General features: G+C 45.1%; 1 protein-coding gene across 1 annotated transcript in view; it reads right to left on the reverse strand.

The window, feature by feature from the left end:
* The window catches only part of LOC144768184 (peroxidasin homolog), a 235201-nt gene that overhangs the window by 184004 nt on the left and 23662 nt on the right, over positions 1 to 27535 (reverse strand). The window contains exon 2 of the mRNA XM_078651647.1: positions 4936 to 5007. Coding sequence (XP_078507773.1) covers positions 4936 to 5007 — 72 coding nt within the window. The remainder of the gene's footprint in view (positions 1 to 4935; positions 5008 to 27535) is intronic.

Below are 27535 nucleotides of genomic sequence, written 5' to 3' on the forward strand. Positions count from 1 at the left end.
TCTGATATCAATGTTTGCCGGCAATATCACTCTGTACGTCCGTGATCCTCGTGCTAATCTCAATGTGCTCCTCTGGTAATTTGTCGTTTTCGGCGGTATCTCCGGAGTCCAAATTAACTGGGAGACGTCCTGTCTTTTTCCTCTAATGAACTCGGTGAAGCGCTTTCCACTAGACTACCCATTGGTGCAGTGATGAATTTCGCTATTTGGGAATTGGCATCACGCGAGATACGGAGGAGCTCATGAGGCTCAATTAAAGGGGTGTCCCTGTCCCGTGTTACCGATAATGTGACTCGTTGGATAAAGCTCCCTCTCTCCCTGGCCGGGCGAGCGTCTTTGATCAAAATGGTCATACTTCCGCAACTGCTCTACCTTTTTTAACTATCCCGTATTACCCGGGATGACACTTTTTCAAATAACTAAAAACCAAGCTGATCAGACTGGTGTGGGGGGGGAGCAGGCTTGTCTACAGTGGGCGGTTCTTACCAGGCCCTATGCCACGGGTGGCTTTAGCATCCCAGATCTTGAGTTGTATTATATAAGCGCACAAGCCCACTAATTGTCCCCAATTTGTGCCGCACCTAGCAGCCGAACACTGGCTCGCGCATCCGATCCACATAGAAGGGGTGCTGTTTGCCGGCATCCAGGCCCGTGAACGCACGCAGAATACTGTGAATGCCACGATTACTGCGTGGCGACGCATTGCGAAACTCCTGGTGGCGGACACACTTTACTCCCCGCTTTTGCCTCTGGTTTATAACCCTGCAATGCCACTGCTGCAGGAGACGGTTTTTCAAAGGCTTAAAGAGCGGACGGCTCTCGTCACCTGGGGAGATCTATACGACAGTGGCCAATTTCGCACCTCTGAAAGCATGTTTCAAAACCTAAACCATACGCCACTGGACAATTTTCTGTACATGCGGCTCAAACAGGGCGTCCGAGCGTTACACACAGACTTCCCGGCGGAACCCCAAACACTTGCACCTCTCCATTTGCTCCTACAACGCAAAGCTCCTAAGAAACTGGTCTCTTTATTGTATCACGCTACTCATGAGCAGTGGGATGAGCCACCCCTGTAGTCCCGAGCGCGGTGGGGAGAGGAGCTGGGATTTGAACTCACAGATGACCAATGCCTGCAGACTGAGCGCATTTCTGCTAGCAGTCGACAGGCTGTACTACACGCCGGCCAAAATGCACCGATATCAGCTGCGAGACTCAGACGACTGCGATAGGTGCCATGCGTCCAACGCGGACATGCTACACTTAGCTTGGGAATGCCCGACAGTCCGGACCTTCTGGGAACAGGTCTTTGCTGCTTTACACCAGATGACTGACGTACATCTGGATATCACACCACTAGTGGCCCTGCTTAGCTATGTCAAGCATGTGCCACCCTCATCCCGTAGGTACATAGCTTTAGCATTATTGATGGCTAAGAGAAGAGTGGCCTGCCGCTGGGGCAGAGGGAGGTCGCCCAAGTTTAAGGAATGGCTTGATGACATGATTTATTGCCGGGGAACAGCTATCCAACTATGCCGCATTGCTGCCCAGCTCCTCTAGGCCCGAGACATTTGGTCGCCGTTGACATCTTACCTTTTAGCGAGTGCGAATGAGGCCGGTGAGGACAATCCGATGAATCACACTTCGTAGTGCATGCCTGGGAATCTTCGTCACCCCGATAGCAATACTCTTAGCTCGCCTCCCCACAGCGCTATGCGAGATACATGTCATCCCCTGATCTGCACTTGCATGTCCGATTATGCTAGGCGAGGATGCTGGTGTTGCTTTGGGTGCTCTTGTAGCATATGAATGCCTTATTGCCTTATGCCTGACGAGTGTTCTTCTGTGAATCATCCCTTGGGGAGTCCTGTTTTATACACTGTATTACATACACATGCCCTAGTGTGCAGAATTCATTGACCAACTACATTTCTTTTTATTCGTGATCACAGTGTGCAAACTTTGACTCGCACCCAGTTCTTATTTGTATATTACACGCTACATCAGTGTGATTCTAGATAATTGTTTGACGCAGCCGGCCCGATGAGGTTGTAGGCGACTTGCTGTGTACTGAATTGCGACTTTGAATGTGTTTTGTTTACTGTCCTCATACGGCAGCCTGCCACCTCGTGGATGTCGCCTACAAGGCCCGTGTTTATTGTGCTGGAACAATAAAACCTTGTTACACAGTGGTGCAACGTTTGCTTAAGTTGGCTGGTTACTTTCAGTTACTGTTTGCTGTATTCAGTATTAATCAAGTACTAAAATAACAAAGCTGTTGCCCAGACATTACTAGTTGCTGTTAAAATGACAAAATAGCAAATCACTGCCATGGAATGTGTTGCATTCCGCCACTTATTTCTTTTCTGGGCACAGTTAAGTCACAGTTTGTTTAACACTGTTGCATAAATTGGTCCTACTATGCTGCATAATTCCAATGGCCCTGCCAACTGGACAGTCTGTAGAAGGGGAGGGGTCCTGAGTGCCAACGGAGCAGGAGCCCTCATCCATCAGGGTGCAGTGCCAGGTCCACCCAAGGCCTGGTCCAGTTTCTTGCCATGAGCAATAGATTTGGATGGGAAGGTGGATCTTGCATTCTCTTGACACTTTAAAAGGTCTGACCGCCCCCTTTCAGGCACCACTCTCCGCCCCTTGCCTCTGCTACTAAAGAGTTAACTGAACATTGAACATAAAAACAGAAGTTTCATGTTTTCATGAACACTGTCAATGCAGCAGGTCAGCCCTATCGGCCACCTCTACTGGCTCCTTAAGAGAGGAGGGGGAGGGGGGTGGGGGGGTCTGAAGCACGATCCAGCCTACAGAGTGTTGTTTCAAAATACAACACTATAAAAAAAAAAAAATAATAATACAGTCATTTATTGAATGCGAACAGCTACCTCCAAAGAGGTGTCCCGGAGCTAGAGCGACAGGTGAAAGTCGGGAGACAGCAGTGAACAAGTCACATAGGATTAAGCTAGGTTAAAAAGCCATGTTTTAACTGCCTTCCTAAATTATGTTTCAGAGGAAATCTGATGCAAGGAATTAGGGTGGGAGTTCCATAATTTGGAAGCTCCAAACATAAAAGATCTACCACCCAGCTGGGTTTTCTTCACTCGTGGAATGCAAAGTAATTTCTGGGAATTTTATCTCAAAGCACACGTCTGCGTGTAGACACCCAGCCTCTGCTTCAAATAGCTAGCGCACGTTCCATGAAATGCCCAAAAAGCTAGGGTTAAGGACTTAAATTTGATTCTCTTGGCCACCGGAAGCCAATGTAGTTTTCTAATAGCTGGTTGTCTGGATTGCGCATGTTTGAGGGGCGTACTTCAACCACTGTCTCCTCACACTAGTACAATCCATTTTATTTAGCAAACATACTGTGCATACTCAGGCAACACAGTATATCTGCATAATTAAATGCTGTCAGAGTGCACCTCAGAGACTCAGCTTGAGTTAGAGTGTATGTGAATGCATTTGAGAGTAAATGAGAGTGAATATGAGTGGAAATCTGAGTTTGAGAGAGTGTATGAATAAGTGTAAGTTAGTGCGAAGAAGTGGGTGAAGGAGTGTGAGTGCGTTATAAGGAGTGAATGATTGGAGATTGCGAAAGGGTGTGGAAGGGCATTAGATGTGTAGCTATCAATGGTACAGCAGGTGCAGTTGCACCTGGGCCTAGAGTCATTGAGTGTGAAAGGGTGAGTGTGTGTGTTTGTAAGTGAGAGTGAGAATCAGTGAGTAGGAGTATATTTGTGTGCGAGTAACTGTGAGTGGGAGTGAGAATGGGTCAGAGAGTGTGAGTTACAATGGAAGGACGGAAGAGAGTGATTGTGAGAGGGAGTATGAGTGAGAGCGCGAGTGAGTGAGTGAGTAAGAGTGTGTTTATTTACATGTTTATGTTTCTGAGTCTGCCACTGGCCATGTCATACTCAATATAATTTTGGGGTTATGGCGGCACCCAAGATAACATGGTAACATGCTGCCGCTGGCATATTGTAGGTAATTCACGCCATAAGATAGGGCACACATGGGATAATGCAGACCACGACAAACAAGAAGAAATTCTTGGCATGGCCTGTGTGAAAAAATGCTGGCACCCAAGGGAAAATTTACATGCTGTAATACTGGAAGAAATACGTAATACGTAATATAAAAGGGATACCAACGGCAAAAGGCTGGTGCTGGAATACTAGAGACAATTCTCTGCCTTAGGCATGGCAGCCATGGCGTATTGTTGACAAGTGAGGGGGTTGGGTGAAGCAAACTATGATAAAAGATTGCCTCTAAAATACTGGAGGTAATTTTGGAGATATGGGCCATCCATGATATTGGACAATAGCAATGGTAAAATTCTGGTACTGTAATAGTGTGGGTAATTACTGCTATATGGGGTACCCATAGCAAAATGCTAGTATTGGCATAATGAAGGTAATCTTTTAAACATGGCCAACTCTCAAGGCAAATTAGAATAAATTGGAGTGAAATTCTGGCATATATTGAGCCCCTTCACTTATGAATATTGCACGCCGCCACTGGGTTAGGTGATTGTCAGGCTGATCAAAGCTGTCTAAAAAGTGGGAAGATGGAACTGGGTCTGAGCAGTCATTGGGACAAATCTTAACCCAGCCGACCCTTTACAGCCCATTGTTGCAATCAATCGGATAGGTCAATAACAGTACCATTGATGAGAAAGATATAACAAACATTCAGAGAACGAGAGAAATCAATTATGTTTCTGTTTCTTTCTATTGAAAAGTCAATGAATGGAATGCAATGTGCTAAAGTACACATCAGTGTTACTGTATTTGCTGTATACTACTCAATGTATAGTTTAGCGCTGTGCACTAACTGCAAGAAGACGCATGGCGCTTATACGAAAATCGCAGGTAAATGAAGAAGGAATTGATAAAATGAACTGATAACCCATTCTGTACTCACAGTGTGTTGAGGTTTTTGAGTTTGTTGAAGGTTTCCTGGTGAATGTCTCTGATGCGGTTAAAGCGCAAATCACTGAAATAAAATAGAAGAACAAATAATGAGACCAACCATCAGCTAAGTGACACCTAAAGAAACAGAATGTATGAAACACCTTGACCATTGCTAAGTTCCCCTTTGTTTTCTGTAAATCAGTCTTTCTGTAAGACTTTGGTAGAATATCAGGCTGTGATCATTCAGTTAATATTTAGACATTGATAATCCAGGACCTGTTACTGTCACGCCCCTATTGACATTGTATTTCCTTCTTTTATACCATCAAACTGTTCTGCATGTATGAGGAAATGTTGGGCACCTGTAGCCCATGCAATGTAAGATCCAGTGTTGTGAAGGAAGCTTGCACTGCTGTAGGCCATGATCTATGAATTCTAGTTCGTTGTTTGCAGGGGAAGCTTGCCCTGCTGCTGTCTGTTCTGTTTAAGTTCTGGTCTAATTTTGAGGCAAGATTGAACTGCTTCTCAGGCTCTATAAATACTGGTCTAGGTGTGAGGGCACTGTGTGATTTCAGTTTTTTGTTTTGGTCTCTTCGTGAGGTAGGAGAGCACTACTGCTTCCCATGAGTTATCTTCTGGTCTGTATGTGGAAGAATCTTTCACGTTTGCTGCTTGAGCTGTGTACATTCTAGTATCTATGCAAGGGAAGCTTGCACTGTTGTTGTCTACGCTATATACATTCCAGTCTACATATGAGGGAATCTTTCCTTGTTACTGCCCATACGGTCTAATTACTGATATAGTTGTGGGGGAAGCTTGTACTGCTGCTGCTTCTATTGTATACGTTCTGATCTTTTGTGAGAGAGGATTGCACTGCCGCTGCCCATGCTATGGAAGTTCTGATCAGCTTGTGGAAGAATCTTTCTTCTGCTTCTTGAATTGTATACATTCTAGTCTCTATGCAAGAGAAGTTAGAACTTCTATTGGATACACTGTATAAGTTCTGGTTTGTTTGTGTGAGAAGCTTGAATTGCTGTTGTACAAGCAGTATACATTCTGGTCTATGTGTGAGAATGTTTGCACTGGCAGTGCCTATGCTGTACCTAGTTTGTCTTTAATGGAGGCTCGCTACCTTACTGCTATCTTGTAAAATGGCTTGCTACAGTGATATAATTAAAACGATGCGCAATCAGAGCACTCGTTGCTTATACGCTGCATGTCGGATCCGAACACAGCTTGTACTGGCGATGCAGAATTCACCTCTTTCTTAAACTCTAGTTGTGCGCACACACTCTAGGTAGCACAGCCTTGCGCGAAAGTCATCCACTGTCCACAAATGCGGATATTAGTTGTGCAGAGTGATAACAGGTTGCATAGCTTTTGACTCACTAAACATATACTGCACTGGGATTGGCCAAGAAACTAGTCAACTTGTCTTCTTGGATGCCCTGAAGAAGCCCATATACGGGCGAAATGCGTTAGCTGTATTTAAGTTTCCCTCTTTGTCATGAACATACATGATATAAAGGATCAAATAATCAAAGATTTCACATCTCTCGATTCATCTGTTTGTACCTGGCAATTTTGGTGTTAATCCAGTGTATGTTGGTCTAGTTGCCTCATCTTTGAGAAAAATATCTAATAAAAACTGACTGGATCTCTAACACACCCAACTGAAGCTAAAATCTGTAAAAGAACTCTACTAACTACTTGCATGGGATCTGTGGCAGGATATATTGAAATCAACTCCCTAGACGCAGGATCTCTCCCCCTGGAATGAAGACCTCCTACTTCATAACACGCCTCAGGTAAAGAACCGTAATTCACCACACTCGGCTAACTGGAGACTGATTTTAAATTGGAATCAACCGTCTGGACATCAAGCAGACAAAGGCATAGAGGAGGCACTGATATCAATCTGGAATGGTCAATGTAATGGACAAAAATATGAATTGACTGCACTACTTTTTAAGGGCCTATCTACTTCTTTTAACTTGGCACATCACGATACACATTTACAGTGACAGGAAGAGATCAGAATACAAAGATACGAGCTAGACTAAATCTCTTGTCTCAATGACAGACAAAGCTGAGTGACAAAGCCACCTTTCATCTCTGCCCCTCCCAGCCCGCATTTTGCAAGGTTGGCTCATTTCTTGACTCCTGTTAATTCTTTACCTCACTCCCTTACCAGATCTAATGAGTTATTTCAATAACAAATGTAAGATATGTAGAACAACATGCAAATCCTCCTAAAACGTGAATGCCATGTGAACATTGCTACATTTGGTCTCAAAGGAAGCCGCCGTGCCACTGAGGAATGATGATCGACCATCTGAGGCTCAACTTCTCAAAAACTGAGATAATGACTTGTGAACAATGGAACACCATCAACCCACTACAATAATCTAAAAGAAGTGAACTATTCATCATAATCATGTGCTCAAACCTATCTCTAACCTCCTTTGGTAATGAAGTCACAACGTGCACTATCTGCTCGATGTAGATGCCAACGTGTACTACAAAACACTACAGACCATTCTCACCTTTCATAATTTCACGGGTGAATATGCAAACAGCCTGTACCCAGGCGCTGCCCGCTTTCCTCTACAAACATTCCGAAGGATCCAAAACACCAGAGCAAGACCACAAGTCCTCCTCCCGCCAAGGGAACACATGACACCAGCGCTCTAGGCATTACACCGGCTGCTGATAGCCAGATGTTCTGTATTCAGAAAATTCTATTTCATCCTCAGAGGCATCCAATATGAAGACCAATGGTATCTCCAAATCAAACTGCCACTACGCTACAAGAATAGGACTCTACATTCAAGATAAGACAGTGACTCATCTTGCCTTCTTAGTAGAAACACCCTGTGTCATTCTCTATGCAAGCATCAAACATTGAACTCACTTCTAGCAAAGATTGAAAAAATATCCACGATCATCCTACACATTCAGGAATGATGTAAAACACTGGCTATTCCTGAAATGAGGACCCAAAACATATGACCTGAAGCACAATATAATCCTGGGTCAGAACAATGTATTCTGCCCAAGAGGGCCAACGTCACCAAAATGCTATGATCAGCTGTAAACAATACAGGCTGGATGTCTTGTGGTGATCAGTTGCAATTGTGAATCCTGTGACTATATCCTACCACAGAGGACTGGGATGAATACAATTCACATTCTTGATGGCCCTGATAAACCTATAGTAGACTTGCTTACATGATCAGAAAACCACTCAGTCCCACTGAACACAATTATCCAAGACCATAGATGTTAATCAATTAAGTCGAATGTTGATCTGTCACATATAGTGGCCATTTTGGAGGAATCCAATATGGGCATCCCCACCCAGATGTGACAGATCTTCTTGATATAGCTGCCATCTTGGTGGATTCTCATATGGTCCATCCCTGGAGGTCCAACATCCAAAAATAAAAATTAAAACTCAATGTTCGAAGAGAACTCCATCCTCGACCCCTCCCAAACTCGATTCCACAGCAACCACAGCACCAATATGGCCCTACTCACCATTACTGACGACATCTGCACCCTACTCGACCAAGGGAACACCACGGCCCTGATCCTACTTGACCGCTCGGCAGCCTTCGACACCATCTCCCACTGCACTCTCAATGCCAGACTGCATGACACCGGCATTCAGGGAACCGCCCTCGACTGGATCGCTCCTTCCTCACCGGCAAAACCCAAAGAGTCAGACTTTCCATCTTCCTCTCCGAACCCACTGAGATCAACTGCGCTGTACCCCAAGGATCGTCGCTCAGCTCCACGCTCTTCAACATCTACATGGCACCCCTTGCCACCATCACCAGACAGCATGGACTCAGCATAGTATCCTATGCCAATGACAGCCAGCTCATTCTCTCCCTCACTATGACCCCATCACCATCAGACTCAGCTTTCAGAAAGGAATGAAGGACGTTGCAACCTTGGTGAGCAGCAGCTGTCTGAAGCTTAACGCGGAGAAGACAGAAGTCCTCGTCCTCGGTCCCTTCCCTTCCGCATGTGACAACACCTCGTGGCCCACCGCCATCGTCAGCCCCCGCCCCCCACAGACCATGCCCAGAACCTCGGCATCATACTCAACTCCTCCCTCACCATTACCCGACATGTTGTCTCCACCTGCTTCAACAGCCTCCGCATCCTTCGCAAGACCTTCAAATGGATCCTCACAAACTTATAACCAGCAGACTGGACGACGGAAACGCCCTCTATCCTGGGATCAACAAATCTCTGCTCCACAAGTTCCAGACCATACAGAACACCGCAGCAAGACTCGTCCTCAGCATCCGTCGACACAAACACATCACCTAACACCTGCGAGACCTCCACTGGCTCCACGTCGAGAAGAGAGCAACCTTCAAGATACTCACCCTCGCCTACAAATGCCTCCACAAAATTGGACCCCAATATTCCAATGAAAGAATCTCCTTCCACGTACTCAAGAGAAACCTCCAATCCGCTGACCTCACCCTTGCCGAATCCCCATGCATCCGCAGAGCCAGAACAGGTGGAAGAGCCTTCTCCTACATGGCGGCAAAGATCCGGAACAAGCTCCAGATCACCATCAGACGCAACTCCACTCTGCACATCTTCCGGAAGACCATCAAGACCTGGCTCTTCAACTGACCGGAGATGCCCCTGCCCACCTCACGCCTTCAGACCCTTATGGGTGAGTAGCGTGCTTCACAATTGCCTGCTTGATTGATTGACATCACATACTAATGCAAGCATTACAGATGGCTGTAATATAGGCCCTTGAGGCAGACATCTAACCTCTCTCCATCACTTTGACCCATCTACTGCTTGTCTATAAGGGGAAGACTTACAAAGGAAGCAGCTCTAAGTGTGGGATTTCCGTACAGGTGTTGTGATAGAGAAAAACAGAATAAAGAAAGGTTTTCCATAACCAGCACAAACATAACGTCGGACCTACAGAATAAAGTTCTAAATAACCAACTGATGTATCATAAAAGCCTGAGTATGCTCATACCTCCTCCATCACATTGCTCGGAGCTGAAGCTCATGAGAAGATAACATACGTATTGTGTCGTACATATTGTTTACAAAAAGATCTTACCATTGGACCTGGATTTTCTGTTATTAACGTCAATGGTGTGCTATTTACGTAAATTACATTTACACATATATATTTATGTCAGACTCTAGTTAGACTATGATATTCAGGTACCATACCATACCAAAGCCAGATCGCCACAGTTGCGCATGTATTATGTTTTTGCAAAAGTCTAAATAAGGAGAGAAAGTGGTTGCTTAGACCAATATTTCATATCTTGGCAATGAGTACAATCCAAGATTTTGTTGTTAGTTGATTCTTTGGCAAGATCTTTAGCTAAGCAGCAGTATTGTCAGATATCTGAAATGTGTAAGTAAGGGTCAGTTTGGATGTGCTGGTGTTTGTTGCTTCTGCCACAGCTGTAGTATTTACCTGAAACGTCCACAATGCAGAGGAAGCAATTACCCCTGATTAACCAGTCTTTTACTTTCTGTTTGTGAGTTGTCAGGCCTCAGAACTTCTGAACCAAGGGTGAAGGATTCAAATTAGAGTTTGCAGTTACTGTAATTTTGATGGTAATGAACAGTTCTTTTAATATATTTTATCATCACTGAATTTCTTTCTGTTGTTTTACCTTCCCACACAATAAATATTTAGCAAGGAGATGCGATAAACATTGCAAATCGCGATTAGCGCGATTTGCATTATCGCAGTCTATGGCAGGATTTCTGCCTTGGGTTAGCGGAGTATTATCAACACTTTTCACAGAGACGATGTGAAATCCAGTGATAGCGGGTGAAAAGCTGAATTAGCTTGCGAAAATCAGCAATAATTATACTGCAAGAATGAAAACCTTGATAACAGGCAGGAGTTAACATCCAGCATTAAAGGGGCCTTAGCGCGACTTTAAAAATAGCTTTGCAGGTCTGGGGCATCCTTGTAAATATAGCAAAGCTGTGTTTACGAAGTTATCCCATGATGTTATGTGGGGAACGCCTACTTTGCATGTCATTAGCGATATTGATCGCTGACATGCAAAGTAGCCAGGAAATACACTTGTTAGCATGTCCTTGTAAATAGGGTGATAACCAAATCGCCGCTTTCTCTGCGCTATGTGCCGAAAAAGCAGCAATATCTCCCTTGATGATATGCCCCTAAGTCCTTGACTGGCTGGACTCAAGATGGCACAATCCCTTCTAGCCAGCAGGTTGAATTTGACAGATAAGGAAGTTTTATCTCCTATTGTGAGATTCCCATCGTCAGACATAAAGGGCTCCTGGTCACAGGACAAGCAGTGCCACCTCCTAACCCTGCCTACAGCAGGAGTTCAACCACAAGGAGCACAGCAGCTGGCTGGATGTGTGCACTCAGTGGATTCTTCCCTCTTTTCAGCAGCATTTTGTTATGTCTACCTGCATCACAGCTTCTAGATGTTGTTGTCTAAGGTCTCCAATTATCTTTTTATTTAGGCAGTACCTGCAGGTGTGCTACTCTGATCCGGGCACGCAGAAACAACTGAAGAAACTTGCCACATTTTTCAGATCAAAGTAACCTGTTTGATCCTAACTTATTTACTTTACATGGTATCTATCAGAAGCACTGTATGTGTGTGTGTTAAAATAAATATTGAAATTCTGCACTGCTTGTTTTGATATCTATGCCCCCGGATATGAGAAAGTCTTTTCTAGGTGCAGAGATACCTGGTGATTGGAATATACAGTTTCTGGCCGCTATCTCCAAGGCTAAATCCACTTATTATGAGTAGGGCTCCCAGTTTTATGGTATTTATTTTTTGTCATTTCCATCTGTATTTATCCATATTTATTTTTTGTCGACTTTATCTGTATTTATCCATATTTATTATGGGTATTGTGAAAAAAATAAGGCTGAACCTGGTATGTTTCCACATTTATTTAACCAATAAATATGCAGGCACGCTTGAATGCCTGCCAGGTTTCAGTGATATGAACACCCACAGAAGATAAATCAATGTACTTACATGAAAATATGCACAATTCAGTATCATCCTTGTGCATATCTGCTGCTGTTTCAGCTTTTTTACTAAAATTCCTTTCATTTTTAACTCTCTTAGCTATCAATCCACACAGTTTTTAGCCTGGCAGTCATGGGCAAGTGTATTTAGAATCACTCAAAAAAGCAACCCGTTTCCGTTTTTATCCACATTTAAAAATAAATACAGACAAGAAAATAAATGGTTTTCTGTCTGTATTTATCTGTAAAAATGAGGGAACCTTAATTATGAGTAAATCTCCATTAAATGGAGAATAACTAAGCATACCAGTTTTTTCCCGGAGAAATTCTACACAGTATTTCTCTTTCTGTGGAAGTAATGCTCTCATTTACCACCTTTTTTGAGCTGGTGTTAAATGAGAGTGGGGCACTGGTGCAGGACAGATAGTGGAGTTTTGCGGAGAGTACAGGAGGGCGTGGCAGGTACGGTCATTGCATACTCCCTATGCCTTGGAGAGGGGTTGTTTTGGGGAAAAGCCTCGGGCTCTTGGCACTTGCATTCCAAAGCCAATGTGATTTTATCAGTTTTATTTTGGGTCTGTTGTTCTGGCATATGGGAATCTACATATGGGAACACTGTGGCCATTATAATAGGGTGGAGCAGTATCCCACCCGCTTATATTGCCCTTTTCAACTTGCAACTGTGGCCTATGTGTTCAGATTTCCAAGGCATTGCTGAGAAATTCATAACAATTTGCCTTTGTAAAGATGCATTATTTTTGTTGGCACTGGAAAGACAACCCTGGGCCAGGTGCTATTTAAATAAATAGCCCACCGGCACTGAAAAGGAATGGCAAGGTCTTGTTATGAACTAGGAAAGTCTGTGAAAGGATCATTGTGTGCTCCCCAGTGGGCAAGTAAGATCTCCACCAGGGTACGATAACTATGAATAGATTTACAATACGTTTCGGGGAGCGCTTGAGTAATGTAAATAAGCATTTTGCGGCACAAACGGCATCACTGATCAACCTTTCTGTGCAAAATAATTTTATGCTTAAAGTTGACATGAACATAGCAGTGCTTAATTCAGGCCGGTGGTTTCTGGTGCTTGGCACAGCACTTAATTTTCAACACCGGCGCTTGTGACAATCTGCCACAAGTTGGCGCTGTTTAGCTAATTTAGAGATAAGCACAACAACTGTTAATTATATATTCAATATACATTAAAAATTACTATTACCTGCGCCCAAGCCATTCTTTGGGGACCTGGAATTGTCCGATTGTCACATTTGTAGGAGTGTGATGGTTAGTTATTGTGTTATTACTATCATTGGCAGCACTAGCAGGGGCAATGAATGGTGCAAGCTGCAGTGACTTCCTGACAAGAGCCCTGGCACTTATTTTTTTTTTTTACAAATGAAGCACTGGAATATAGCTCCAAAAGTATGCTATGACGCAAAGCACCAACCCGCAATGATCAACGGAAAGCCAGCATAAATGGGTGGAAAGAGTGCAAACACTCATTGGTTTTCAATCAAAGCCTTTCCTACTAAATCCTAACTCAAAATGGAAGCAGACACATGCAGGTGTCCACCAGAATTATCATCAAATATTGCATTTTACATATTTCAGAAAATTACACATTTTAGGCAGTACACCCTTGGCTTGTTGTCCTCTTGTTGACTTTACTACTGGAGGGTGTATCTTGATTACATGCTCAAGCAAGGTAATGCTGACTCACCTCTGCTCCATAGCACAACCCTTACCGCTGCACTAAAGCAACTTTTTCTTGCAAGCACTGATGATGACATCAACACCACACAACTCTTTATAAATATGGTGCTGCTTACGTTTCTTTTCCATTTGTACAACACATCACTGCAGGTTTTCACACAGCGCTGTGTGCCAGAACCTCCTGAGACAGAGACCAGCCGCCAGGTCCGGGGTCTTTCACTCACACTGCCATGTACCAGTTCTTTGTGTGAAGGAACATTACAATTCAGCTGCCTGTGCTGTACCTGTTCTGTCAGTAAGGGAAGCCTGCATTGCCGCTGCCAAGTTTATCTGTAATAGAAGCATATACTGCTGCTGACTGAGCTGTCGCTGCTATCTGTCCATGACGGAAGCGCTTCCTCTTTGATGTCAATACAGTCTTTCGATCCCAATTTTACATTCTGTTCTTTAAAAAATCCATTGTGGGGTCACACCATTGAGGAATGCCAGGTAGTAAGGACAGAGGATCAATGGACTGGTGGAATGACATAGGAACCTCCTTTTTCACTTTAGGAGTAAATATAATACCACCCAGAGGGTCTCAGGACAGGCATCATGGCTGCCTCTGGGGGAGAATGGCCCTCATAGTGCCTAAAAAGACACTTAAACTGGATGCATTTGGGTACAAGTGCCTCAAAACATGCATGTGATTAATTGCTTTGGACTTGCGTCGTGCTTCAGTGAAGAGTCTTAGAAAGAACATGTCAAGAACCACACGTCACTGGCGTCATCAGTCAGATCTGAGTTCAAACTTAGATAAAACTCTGATCTTAATATCCATAAAGAAGTACTAATTAATACCAAAGCATAGGTAACTCCTCCCATATTTCTATGTGAAGAAACTATGGAAAGGACATCTTGGTAGTAGACCTTACTTTGTTCTAAAAGAGCTAACGCTTCTCCATGTTGGAATCTTGAGGGTACTTCTTTTTCAGGGTATTTCCCGTACAAGACAGCTCAGTAGCCACTACCAACTGGGAGGCCTAATTAGATGTCGTTTAGATGGTGCAGAACCTTAAACGTTACTGGACTTATCCAAAATATACTGCATCTACTTGATGACATGTCGGGCCTCATGAAACCCAAGTCTGTGCTTGTCTAGTCTTGTGAAAGGGATTTGTATTCGAGAATTTGGTAGCCATTAACAATTCCTCGACACTTGGGATAGTTACAAAGAAGGTGAAACAATTGGTGGTAAAAAAGTGGCTTTCACTAGGTTGACACTAACAGCTTCTCTCCTAATCTCCTTGAAAATTTTGGAAAGAGGCATGACTAAAGAGACTGAGAACTATTGAGGTTCCGTGATTTCGAACCAGACTCCATTTTGTTTGAGTTGTTCAAGACGCCATTTTTGTGTTGCCCTCACGTAGGCCGTGGAGGTAACCGAACGAACAAAGTTGCATGGGCCTCATTGTTCATGTATGCATTAATAGGCCCTTTTCTGACTTGTGAGTGAATTGCAGAGAAACTGACCTCTTCACCTGAAACTGACCTCGCAAAACCAATTTCCCTTAAGTTTGATTCTTGTCTAAAATTGCCAATCAATGTTCAGGATATCGTTAACTTTTAGTTTCCTTGCACATATCTTATCCTAATCAGCATCTGAATTGTTGCTTTCCTTACGACTTTTCATTACATGGGTAGTGCTTTCAATTATGGGTTTTTCCGGCTTGTGGAAATTGAATTTGGGACAGTCCTAATAATTAACTTTTGGGTTGGGTTACTGTAAATTGGGTTTTTGTTAATGTGATACTCAGTTAGAAAATGTGTCCTATTGGTCAGAATTTTGCGCAGTGGGTGTACATTTATAATGAGAATATGGTGTATAAAAAGTGATGTCTTGCTCTGTGAAAATTGAGCAGTTTCCTGAGTTGTACACCATGTTGTATTGCTTGGTTTACTGTTACTAGCTGCAGCTAATGAATTAGATCTTTGACGCCATCCAGAAGTATTCCGTGTCTCTGTATTCCAAGACAGGAGAATCCGAAGACTTCGGGTGTGTCCCTGGCACCGCTGGGTTCTAAGAAAACCCGGTTCTTCACTATGTGTAAGGAAATATTTGCCTGGACATCTTTCGGAGCGGCTTTCAACCTCTCGTGTTGACTGAAACATTTTAGCAGATGCTAGTGATTTCAAGGGATTCATTCTGTTAGATTTGTGAGGCATTTTACACACTGTTGACCATAATACGGGAAACAACCTTTACAACACAACTTTTACAATGCACTACCATTACAACGAAACTTTTACAATGCAACATCCATTACATCGCATGCCATTACAACGCAGCCATTACAACGCATGACACTACAACGCATACCACTACAACGCATGTCGTTACAATGTATACCATTACAACGCATAACATTACAACGCATAGTACCCTTACACTTTCAAACACTTACCCTACTGTTGCACCCCCTGGAGTTAGAATAGTAATTTTTACCCCTACACTATCCAACACTTACCCTACTGTTGCACCCGCCTGGAGTTAGAATAGTAATTTTTACCCCTACACTATCCAACACTTAACCTACTGTTGCACCCCTCTGGAGTTAGAATAGTAATTTTTACCCCTACACTATCCAATACTTACCATACATGCAATGTAATGTTATGCGTTGAAATGGTATGCGTTGTAAAGGTAGTATGCGTTGTAATGGAATGCGTTGTAAAGGTAGTTTTTAAAAATTTGTTGTAATAGCATGCGTTGTAATGGAATGCGTTGTAATGGATGTTGCGAAAATGCGTTGTAAAGGTATGCGTTGTAAAAGTATGCGTTGTAACGTCATACATCCCCATAATACCATTACCCCAGGAGGTCTGAGAGAGGCAGGGCTGTCAGGGGTAGTGGTGCAATCCCAAAATAATGGAGCTCCCTCTGGAGAATGTGATGAGGGGCTCTCGAGTTTCCCATATCTCACAGATATTAATTGACCTTGGGCTGAATGAGGCCCCCTTGAAGTGCTGGGGCCCAATTGAGGGTTGGGCCCCTGTACCACAGGGGCTACAGGGACTTGAATTATGCCTCTGGTCAGGGACCTTTTATCAACCTGCAATTTGTAGCACATAAAGTAGTATGAAAGTAATGCTACTTATACACTACAAAATGCCTCCACCTCTCCAATCTTTCCTCTGCGGATCCCTGCTCACGGTGACATATGTTTCAATAGTAACTTCGGGAAGGGCATGGGGTACGGCTGGAAAATGGAGAATTCTTACTCCTAAATGGGAAGGGTTTATGGACAATTTATCACGGGTTAATTTTCGCTATACTTTCCTGTAGGGAGATATGCACTAAGGTGGTGGGCAACTCCAGTTACATATACAAAGTTACCAGTAGTGACTTTACAGTTGTAAATTCTATTCTAGGACACTCAAGTCCTTGATTTGTGGAGCTGCAGACATATAAGGTTACGCCTTGGTGTAACTGTACACTGAATATTATGAGATTGTGAACAGCAAAATCGGAAATAGCAAATAGCAAAAAGGGTAGAGTTCCTCCTTGCAGAGTAAATATAAACGTGTTCAGGCCCCTCAGATTCTGCCTTTGTGTGGAACTGCATATTGCCATATCATGCTAAGAAAGTTTAAGGAAATTTAAGGAGTGGTTTGTGGAGGGAAATGCTAATAAAAGCCCATACCCCCAAAAGAGTAAAACCATTGCTATTACCAAACCTTTCTTCTGAAGTGACTACTACCTACGTTTGTCAAAACATATGTAAATCTACTCCAGCCCTGCTTTGGAGTAGGTCATCACACGGCATCCCATGGGTACTGCAACACACTCCCAAAGAAAACAATGGAAGTAGGGTAGTAATATAACACTCTATGGGCCATATGTTTCAAGGTACCCATTTGCGATTCTGAAATAGCGATTTTTAAGAAATCGCTATTTCAGAATCGCAAATTGGTATGTATGTACAAATTCGCATTTTTATTGCGAATTCTTAGTATTCCTTGATTGCGATTAGAAAATTGTGAATCGCAATTAAGGAATACTTCCCCATTCATTTCCATGGGCCAGGAGGCCCATCGGAATGAATGGGAAGGTATTCTCAATTTTGCGATTCTCAATTTGAAAATCGCAAATTGAGAATCATTTCAAGGGTGCAGGGGTGTCCAAAGGACACCCTGTTGCACCCCTGAAATAAGCATGTGGTGCACATACGTGCCCTAAGGGCACGTATGTGCGTCACATGGCACTTTGAAAAATGCAAAAATTGGCATTTTTCAAGGAATTCGCAAATTACCACCAACTTGAAGTTGGTGATAATTTGCGATTCCTTAAGGACAATTGGCACTTTTTTTTTGTTTAATACATTGCATTTAAGGAATCGCAAAATTTGCAATTCCTTAAATGCAATTGTAAAGTAAGGAATCAAAAATTTTGCGATTCCTTATTTTGCACCATATTTTCCTTAATACATACCATTTTGCAAATTCGCATTCGCAAATGCCGAAATTCGGCGAATTTCGGCGTTTGCGAATGCGATTTTGCTTCATACATATGGCCCTAAATGAACTAATTAAATTATAAAAAAATTTACATTAATATACATTTATCTAAACACATAATTAGTAACAAGTTAGTAAAGGTGGAAAATGTTTAAATTATTCTATAAACATTATTTAAAAAACTAAAATATTTAAATAATTTGGATACACATAAAAATTGTAAAATAATTTGCTGTAACTGTTTATTTTAGTAGTTTCTGGGTTGAAAATAACATTCTTAAATTGTTTTATATTTTACAATAAATATTTTTATGGATTTATTTGAAAGAATAATATATTTTAATAATTGTCCCTATAGTTTTCTATAGTGAGATGTGCACCAAAGCGCTGGACAACTTCAGGTTCATATGAAAGTTACTAGTAATAACTTTACACACATACATTCCATTCTAGGAAGCTCGAGACCCTGATTTGAGGAGATGCATAAGTATAAGACTATGCCTTGGTGTAACTATACACCTTGGTGTAGTATATTAAAAAGTAATAAATATACACGTGTACAGGCCCCTCACACACTGCTTTTTTGTGGAACTTCATATTGCCGTGTCATACCAAGACAGTTGCACAAGCTCCTTTTTTATGGACCTTTGCTCCAGTTCACTGCAGGGTGCCACAGGAACCCTTTCTGTCTCCAGGCCTGTTTGATGTCTATGTAGGTCCACAGACTGCACTCTTATATGAATGTGGCTTCTGGGTATAAATATAGCCCAGTGATACTCAGATCCTGCTCTTTCTGGGGCATAGATGGACTTTGTGCATTTTCCCTAAACTTTTGCACATGCTTGTTGGCCTGGGCGTGTGCAATTGGAAGTTCAGCTAAAGGATGAACCTAAATCTGACAAAATAATAGCAATGATCGCCTGGGGATATGATCAGATCTCAACATCCACAATCTGGCAAGAGGGCTTAGGGGTGTGCCCTGCACCAGTGTAAGCCAAGCAACTAACTGCGGCGTCAAGTTGTACTCTGCACTATCTGTGTTATCTGAGGCTACAGCTGTGTCTCAAGTCTGGTATCCGAAGAATGGGCAGTGAGTGCCAAAATACTAGTGTTAGAGAGAAGCAACACTACAAACCATATTTGCTTTTATTTCACTGTGGAGCAAACTTGAGGCACAGTTGTTTGCCCAATGGTTTATAGCCTTGTGTTATTTTTTGTTCACGGGGTTACCCGCCCTGTGGCCTCGATCCTTCATCATACCCTGCTGACGGGCAGAGCCAGACTGGGAACCAAAACCGGCCCTGGCAAACTGCTCGGTCTGCTCCCCCTTCAGGGGGAAAAGTGGTAAAAACTGCCCCCCACCCTTGCGGCCCACCGGGGAAATGCTCAGTGCCAGATGGGGCCAGTCCGGCCCTGCTGACGGGTAATTTGCTATGTATTTGCCACCTGCATCTCTTGCGTTATTTGCAAGACGCAGTGCAGGTGGCGAAATGTTCATTGGCAGGAAAGACACTGCACAAAGGCCGCATGCCCACATCCCCTAGAATTCAAGATGTTGTCAAACAGTTGAACCAGTGGCGGCCAACACTAAAAATACTGGCGGGTGGGTGAAGGGTGCACGGGAGGGGGAGAGAGGGCGGGAAGAGGGGTCTAGCAGGAAGCACGTGGTGGGAAAGTGTGGCGGGGTTAATAATAAAAATAAACACTTTACTGGTGCACCATCTGCCTCGCATTCCTTGCTGCAGTTCCTGTCCCAGGAGTCCCTGGGAAAGCATTACCACTCCCATCCAATACCTGCACTGCTCTCATATGAGAGCAGTGTGGGGATTGGCCTGAGCGGACTGAAAAGACGCTCCGCTCAGGACAGGGAGTCTGTGGGGTTTCTCCAGTCTGGCTGTTCAGTACAGCTGGGCTGGAGAAACCTAAGTGGCATGTGTGTTTGACCGGCCTGAGACGGCTGGCCAAACACACATGCGCACCTAAAAGTGCACACAGCACTTCTACTCCCCCGGCCATGCCCCCGCCCCACCCGCCCTGCACAAGCTGTCTCAGAGACAGAAAATGAAAAAAAAACAATACTAAGATATTGTTTTATTTTTCTACTGCTGGCTCAGAGCCAGTGGGGCGGCGCTCCTCCTCCATTGCGGAAGAGCTGTCACTTAGTTGTACCCCTTGTCCCACCCGGAGATCAACAAAACCCTCCTATTTGCCACTGAGAGGTGCCGTGAAGGCAAAGAATCGAAATTACAGACATAATTAATAATTTAATATGTTATAGCACTTTTATCTAAAGCTTTGTAGAAAGAATAATTCTACAAATCGATATAACCACAGCCAAAGCTAAGACTGATAACAATTAGTCAGTGAATGATCTTTTAGCTGATCCCCAAAAGACAACACAGCAGAAGCAGATCTCACTGCAAAGGGAAGTTGATTCCATAAGGAGATTCCATAACAAAGAGCCAATAATGTGGAAGAACGAAAACAAGGAGGGGAACCTTGAGGACTAGATTCAGATATCAGATATAAAGAAGATGAGCAGAGAGGTGTTCTAGGACCATAATGCAAAATCAAAGAGTACGGTTAAGGGGAGTCCACAAAATTATACCATTTAAAGCCAAGACGGAAAAATCTAAATTTACACTGAAAATAGAATAGTAGCCAATTATTTTGGAGTGAGAGGAGATAGAGAAAAAAGATGCTCAACTTCCTGTGATTCTGGAAAAATCACTTAATCTCCCCTGCATAACAAAAATAATTGTGTCCTTCTGTAATGAAACTGGTGCTCATGTAAAGCGCTCTGATACCCGTTGTCTCGGGTCTAGTTTGCGCTATATAAAACTCTAAAAAAACCTTTTTAAAAGAAACCAAGAAATCTGTGAATGTTAGGTATTTAAGAAGCCCACATACAGAGACGCCTATCCACAAGGCATGTAAGGGAAGTAAAAAAGTACAGCTATGGTACTCTTACTTGCCTTTGTGAGTTTGCCTTAAATCATCTAAAATGGGACATTTTGGGTCATATTCATATACAACTAGCAAAAATTGAAAGATCAGTGCCCAGCATGCACTTCTACTAAAAGTGGGTTGGACTATTTCGAGCCTGGCTCACAGAGTCATGTAAGAATACAGAAAACATTACTCCTGTATAGTATTACTTCCTGTACTCATAAATGCTTTTACGATTTGGCCACAGAGATGAGAAGCAACTAGAATGGGACAGAACCAACATTTGCAGAAGGAATTCCAAAGAGTAACAAGCATTGAAAATGCAATAGGTCTCGCAATAGAATAGTTAGACATTTTTCTTTTTGCAAATGGAAGAGTGGCGTTGCGTGGATGAGTGGCGTTGCGTGGATGAGTGGCGTTGCATGGATGAGTGGCGTGTGTGAGTGGCGTTGCGTGTGTGAGTGGCGTTGCGTGTGTGAGTGGCGTTGCGTGTGTGAGTGGCGTAGCGTGTGTGAGTGGCGTTGCGTGTGTGAGTGGCGTTGCGTGTGTGAGTGGCGTTGCGAGTGGGAGTGGTGTTGCGTGTGTGAGTGGCGTTGCGTGGATGAGTGGGGTTGGAATGCAATAAGTATCGCATTAGAAAAGTTGTAGTTATTGGTCTTGTAAATGACATAATTTATTTATTTTTGCGATGTTAAAATTGCTATATTGATGGCTTTGTCATTTACAATGCCAATAGTTATAACGTTTGCAAATGTGACACCTATAGCATTTGGAATGCAACATGTTTTGTATTTACGTGACTTATATGGCAGCTCTGGTCGTTATGCTACATCTCTAGATAGTTTTATCTTCCGCAAATGTGACACCTATTGTAACACAATATGTGTTGTGAGGGTGAGTGAGGGTGAGGGGTTGAGGGTGAGGTGTTGAGGGTGAGGGGTTGAGGGTGAGTGAGGGTGAGTGAGGGTGAGGGGTTGAGGGTGAGGCGTTGAGGGTGAGTGAGGGTGAGGCTGAGGTGTTGAGGGTGAGTGAGGGTGAGGAGTTGAGGGTGAGTGAGGGTGAGGGTGAGTGAGTGTGAGGGGTTGAGGGTGAGTGAGGGTGAGGGTGAGTGAGGGTGAGGGGTTGAGGGTGAGTGAGGGTGAGGGTGAGGGTGAGGGTGAGGGGTTGAGGGTAAGTGAGGGTGAGTGAGAGTGAGGGTGAGTGAGGGGTTGAGGGTGAACGGTTGAGGGTGAGTGAGGGTGAGGGTGAGGTGTTGAGGGTGAGTGAGGGTGAGGGTGAGTGAGGGTGAGTGAGGGTGAGTGAGGGTGAGGGTGAGTGAGGGTGAGTGAGGGTGAGGGGTTGAGGGTGAGTGAGGGTGAGGGGGTGAGGGTGAGTGAGGGTGAGGGGTTGAGGGTGAGTGAGGGTGAGGGGTTGAGGCTGAGTGAGGGTGAGGGTGATTGAGGGTAAGGGGTTGAGGCTGAGTGAGGGTGAGGGTGAGGGTGAGGGGTTGAGGGTGAGTGAGGGTGAGGTGTTGAGGGTGAGTGAGGGTGAGGGTGAGTGTGGGTGAGGGTGAGTGAGGGTGAGGGTGAGTGAGGGTGAGTGAGGGTGAGTGAGTGTGAGTGAGGGTGGGGGTGAGTGAGGGTGAGTGAGTGTGAGTGAGGGTGAATGAGGGTGAGGAGTTGAGGGTGGTTGAGGGGTTGAGGGTGAGTGAGGGTGAGGGGTTGAGGGTGAGAGGGTGAAGGTGAGGGTGAGTGAGGGTGAGTGAGGGTGAGGGGTTGAGGGTGAGTGAGGGTGAGGGTGATTGAGGGTGAGGGGTTGAGGGTGAGTGAGGGTGAGGGTGAGTGAGGGTGAGGGTGATTGAGGGCGAGTGAGGGTGAGGGTGAGGGGTTGAGGGTGAGTGAGGGTGACTGAGGGTGAGTGAGAGTGAGGGTGAGTGAGGTGTTGAGGGTGAGGGGTTGAGGGTGAGTGAGGGGGAGGCTGAGGGGATGAGGGTGAGTGAGGGTGAGGGGTTGAGGGAGGGTGAGGGTGAGTGAGGGTGAGGGTGAGTGAGGGTGAGGGGTTGAGGGTGAGTGAGGCTGAGGGTGAGTGAGGGTGAGTGAGGGTGAGTGAGGGTGAGTGAGGGTGAGGGTGAGTGAGGGTGAGGGGTTGAGGGTGAGTGAGGGTGAGGGTGATTGAGGGTGAGGGGTTGAGGGTGAGTGAGGGTGAGGGTGAGTGAGGGTGAGGGTGATTGAGGGTGAGGGTGATTGAGGGCGAGTGAGGGTGAGGGTGAGGTGTTGAGGGTGAGTGAGGGTGACTGAGGGTGAGTGAGAGTGAGGGTGAGTGAGGTGTTGAGGGTGAGGGTTGAGGGTGAGTGAGGGGGAGGCTGAGGGGTGAGGGTGAGTGAGGGTGAGGGGTTGAGGGAGGGTGAGGGTGAGTGAGGGTGAGGGTGAGTGAGGGTGAGGGGTTGAGGGTGAGTGAGGCTGAGGGTGAGTGAGGGTGAGGGTGAGTGAGGGTGAGTGAGGGTGAGGGTGATTGAGGGTGAGTGAGGGTGAGGGTGAGTGAGGGTGAGTGAGGGTGAGTGAGGGTGAGTGAGGGTGAGTGAGGGTTAGGGGTTGAGGGTGAGTCAGGGTGAGGGTGATTGAGGGTGAGTGAGGGTGAGGGTGAGTGAGGGTGAGGGTGAGTGAGTGTGAGTGAGGGCGAGGGTGAGTGAGGGTGAGTGAGGGTGAGTGAGGGTGAGGGGTTGAGGGTGAGTGAGGGTGAGTGAGAGTGAGGGTGAGTGAGGGGTTGAGGGTGAACGGTTGAGGGTGAGTGAAGGGGAATGTGAGGTGTTGAGGGTGAGTGATTGTGAGGGGTTGAGGGTGAGTGAGGGTGAGGGTGAGTGAGGGTGAGGGGTTGAGGGTGAGTGAGTGTGAGGGTGAGGGTGAGTGAGGGTGAGGCTGAGGCGTTGAGGGTGAGTGAGGGTGAGTGAGAGTGAGGGTGAGTGAGGGGTTGAGGGTGAACGGTTGAGGGTGAGTGAGGGTGAGGGTGAGGTGTTGAGGTTGAGTGAGGGTGAGGGGTTGAGAGTGAGTGGGGGTGAGGCGTTGAGGGTGAGTGAGGGTGAGGGTGAGTGTGGGTGAGGGTGAGTGAGGGTGAGTGAGGGTGAGTGAGGGTGAGGGTGAGTGAGGGTGAGTGAGGGTGAGGGTGAGTGAGGGTGAGTGAGGGTGAGGGGTTGAGGGTGAGTGAGGGTGAGGGGTTGAGGGTGAGTGAGGGTGAGGGGTTGAGGGTGAGTGAGGGTGAGGTGTTGAGGCTGAGTGAGGGTGAGGGTGATTGAGGGTAAGGGGTTGAGGGTGGGTGAGGGTGAGGGTGAGGGGTTGAGGGTGAGTGAGGGTGAGGTGTTGAGGGTGAGTGAGGGTGAGTGTGGGTGAGGGTGAGTGAGGGTGAGGGTGAGTGAGGGTGAGTGAGGGTGAGTGAGTGTGAGTGAGGGTGGGGGTGAGTGAGGGTGAGTGAGTGTGAGTGAGGGTGAGTGAGGGTGAGGGGTTGAGGGTGGTTGAGGGGATGAGGGTGAGTGAGGGTGAGGGGTTGAGGGTGAGAGGGTGAAGGTGAGGGTGAGTGAGGGTGAGGGTGAGGGGTTGAGGGTGAGTGAGGGTGATTGAGGGTGAGGGGTTGAGGGTGAGTGAGGGTGAGGGTGAGTGAGGGTGAGGGTGATTGAGGGTGAGTGAGGGTGAGGGTGAGGGGTTGAGGGTGAGTGAGGGTGACTGAGGGTGAGTGAGAGTGAGGGTGAGTGATGTGTTGAGGGTGAGGGGTTGAGGGTGAGTGAGGGGGAGGCTGAGGGGTTGAGGGTGAGTGAGGGTGAGGGGTTGAGGGAGGGTGAGGGTGAGTGAGGGTGAGGGTGAGTGAGGGTGAGGGGTTGAGGGTGAGTGAGGGTGAGGGTGAGTGAGGGTGAGTGAGGGTGAATGAGGGTGAGTGAGGGTGAGGGTGAGTGAGGGTGAGTGAGGGTGAGTGAGGGTGAGGGTGATTGAGGGTGAGTGAGGGTGAGGGTGAGGGTGAGTGAGGGTGAGGGTGAGTGAGGGTGAGTGAGGGTGAGGGTGAGTGAGGGTGATTGAGGGTGAGTGAGGGTGAGGGTGAGGGGTTGAGGGTGAGTGAGGGTGACTGAGGGTGAGTGAGAGTGAGGGTGAGTGATGTGTTGAGGGTGAGGGGTTGAGGGTGAGTGAGGGGGAGGCTGAGGGGTTGAGGGTGAGTGAGGGTGAGGGGTTGAGGGAGGGTGAGGGTGAGTGAGGGTGAGGGTGAGTGAGGGTGAGGGGTTGAGGGTGAGTGAGGGTGAGGGTGAGTGAGGGTGAGTGACGGTGAATGAGGGTGAGTGAGGGTGAGGGTGAGTGAGGGTGAGTGAGGGTGAGTGAGGGTGAGGGTGATTGAGGGTGAGTGAGGGTGAGGGTGAGTGAGGGTGAGGGTGAGTGAGGGTGAGTGAGGGTGAGGGTGAGTGAGGGTGATTGAGGGTGAGTGAGGGTGATGTGTTGAGGGTGATTGAGTGTGATTGAGGGTGAGGGGTTGAGGGTGAAAATTTTTTTTTTTATTTAAATGGCGGACGCAAAGCGCCACCTTAACGCTACCAACATTTAACAGGTTAGCGTTGTAGTTTTTTTTATTTTTCCTACCGTTACGTCTTTTTTTTGATTGACATTTTTTAGCCAATCGGAGCGCTACGTTTTTGACGTCGCGGTCCGATTTGCATACGTAATCGGTGGAATTCTCCAGAACATGGAGAATAGCGGGATGCGGAAGGCGTGTTCCTGTTCGTGTGCTGTTGGTGCGTCGTATGATAGGTAAGAGATTTCCTCTAAGTGTTTTTTAAATCTAATTTAAAGTAGTATTGATAGTATGCATAAATTAGTTAATAATTATGAGTGTATTTATATAAATAGTGACATATTTTGTTAGCGATTGTAATTATTTTAGTTATTTATGTAATTTATATGTAAGTAAGTGTTTTTATTTACTACCTATAGTATGTTTAAGTTAACGAATGAATAGGAGTGTATTTTTAATAATGTTGACATTGTATTTTTTTGTTTGTAATATTTCGAAATGAATATTATGTAATGTAATTAAAGTCTTGTTTTTATTCTTCGATATGTAATGTATTTATTTTCTTAAAGTGTTATGTAATGTATTATTAGCAGTTGTTTGTTATTTGACGTACAAGAGCTGTTCTTTGAGTTTCTAAGTACTCTTTTCGCCATGAATATTGTACACTTCAAAAGTATTAATTGTATTACGCGTTGTTTTGTGAAGCTAAGAGACATATGTAATGTTTATTGATGATGTTAGCGCTGAATCCAAGTTGCGTAATATGTTTTTTATATTTGATGTAATTCCGTGTGATGAACTGCTATTGTTATATGCGTACGGCTTTTTGTGTAACTCGTGACAATTGTGTTTAATCCGTCCCATTTCCCGGATGAATAGTGCTTGTTTATTACCCCAGTTAAAAATAGGCTGTTTCACTTTTGTTTTTGTACATCCTCGTCCTCGCTTCCTGACAGATATTTCTTCGTTCTTTTGTTGGTGTTATTTTGTCCGAATCATTTTTGTTTGGTGACCTGAAGCCTGATAAACATCATTGCATGCTGTAGCTCACATTTGGGAAGTAGATTTTGTGTGTAACGTATCTGATGCACGACTCCGTTGCCCCCCTTTGTTTTTAATTGCGTGTAAAAATTTGTTTTTGTCTCAGAAAATGGCATAAAACTTATCTATCTGTTAAATGCACAATCATTTCTTTGAATAGGGTGGAATAGGAGGCTATTTTTTTTTTGAGTCTTTACTTATATTGTGTTTTGTGTAGTTTTATTTGATTGTTTATTTGGCTGGTGCATTAGGATGGCGTATTTTTCCTTTGGTTTTTATTTTCTAGGATGTCTTTCTGTTGCGTATCTTGAGGGTGTATTTGTAGGGTGAATTAGGCTGTTAGTTTATTAGGGTGAATTAGGACTCAGGATTTCTATCTTGGAGTTAGAGTGTGGATTAGGATAGTTTATTTCTATTCTTCCCTTTGTTGTTGTATGTGTGTGTGTGTGTGTGTGTGTGTGTGAGGGTGAGTGAGGGTGTGTGAAGCTGAGGGTGTGTGACGGTGTGTGAGGGAAGCTTGCACTGCTGCTGTCGGTGCTGTACCTGTTCCATGTGTAAGGGAAGCTTGCACTGCTGCCGCCTGTGCTGTACCTGATCTATGTGTGAGGGAAGCTTGCACTGCTGCTGCCTGTGCTGTACCTGCTCCGTGTGTGAGGGAAGCTTGCACTGCTGCTGTCGGTGCTGTACCTGTTCCATGTGTAAGGGAAGCTTGCACTGCTGTTGCCTGTGCTGTACCTGCTCCGTGTTTGAGGGAAGCTTGCATTGCTGTTGCCTGTGCTGTACCTGCTCCGTGTGTGATGGAAGCTTGCACTGTTGCTGCCTGTGCTGTACCTGCTCTGTGTGTGAGGGA

This window comes from Lissotriton helveticus, chromosome 7, assembly GCF_964261635.1.
Source record: "Lissotriton helveticus chromosome 7, aLisHel1.1, whole genome shotgun sequence".
Lineage (NCBI taxonomy): Eukaryota > Metazoa > Chordata > Amphibia > Caudata > Salamandridae > Lissotriton > Lissotriton helveticus.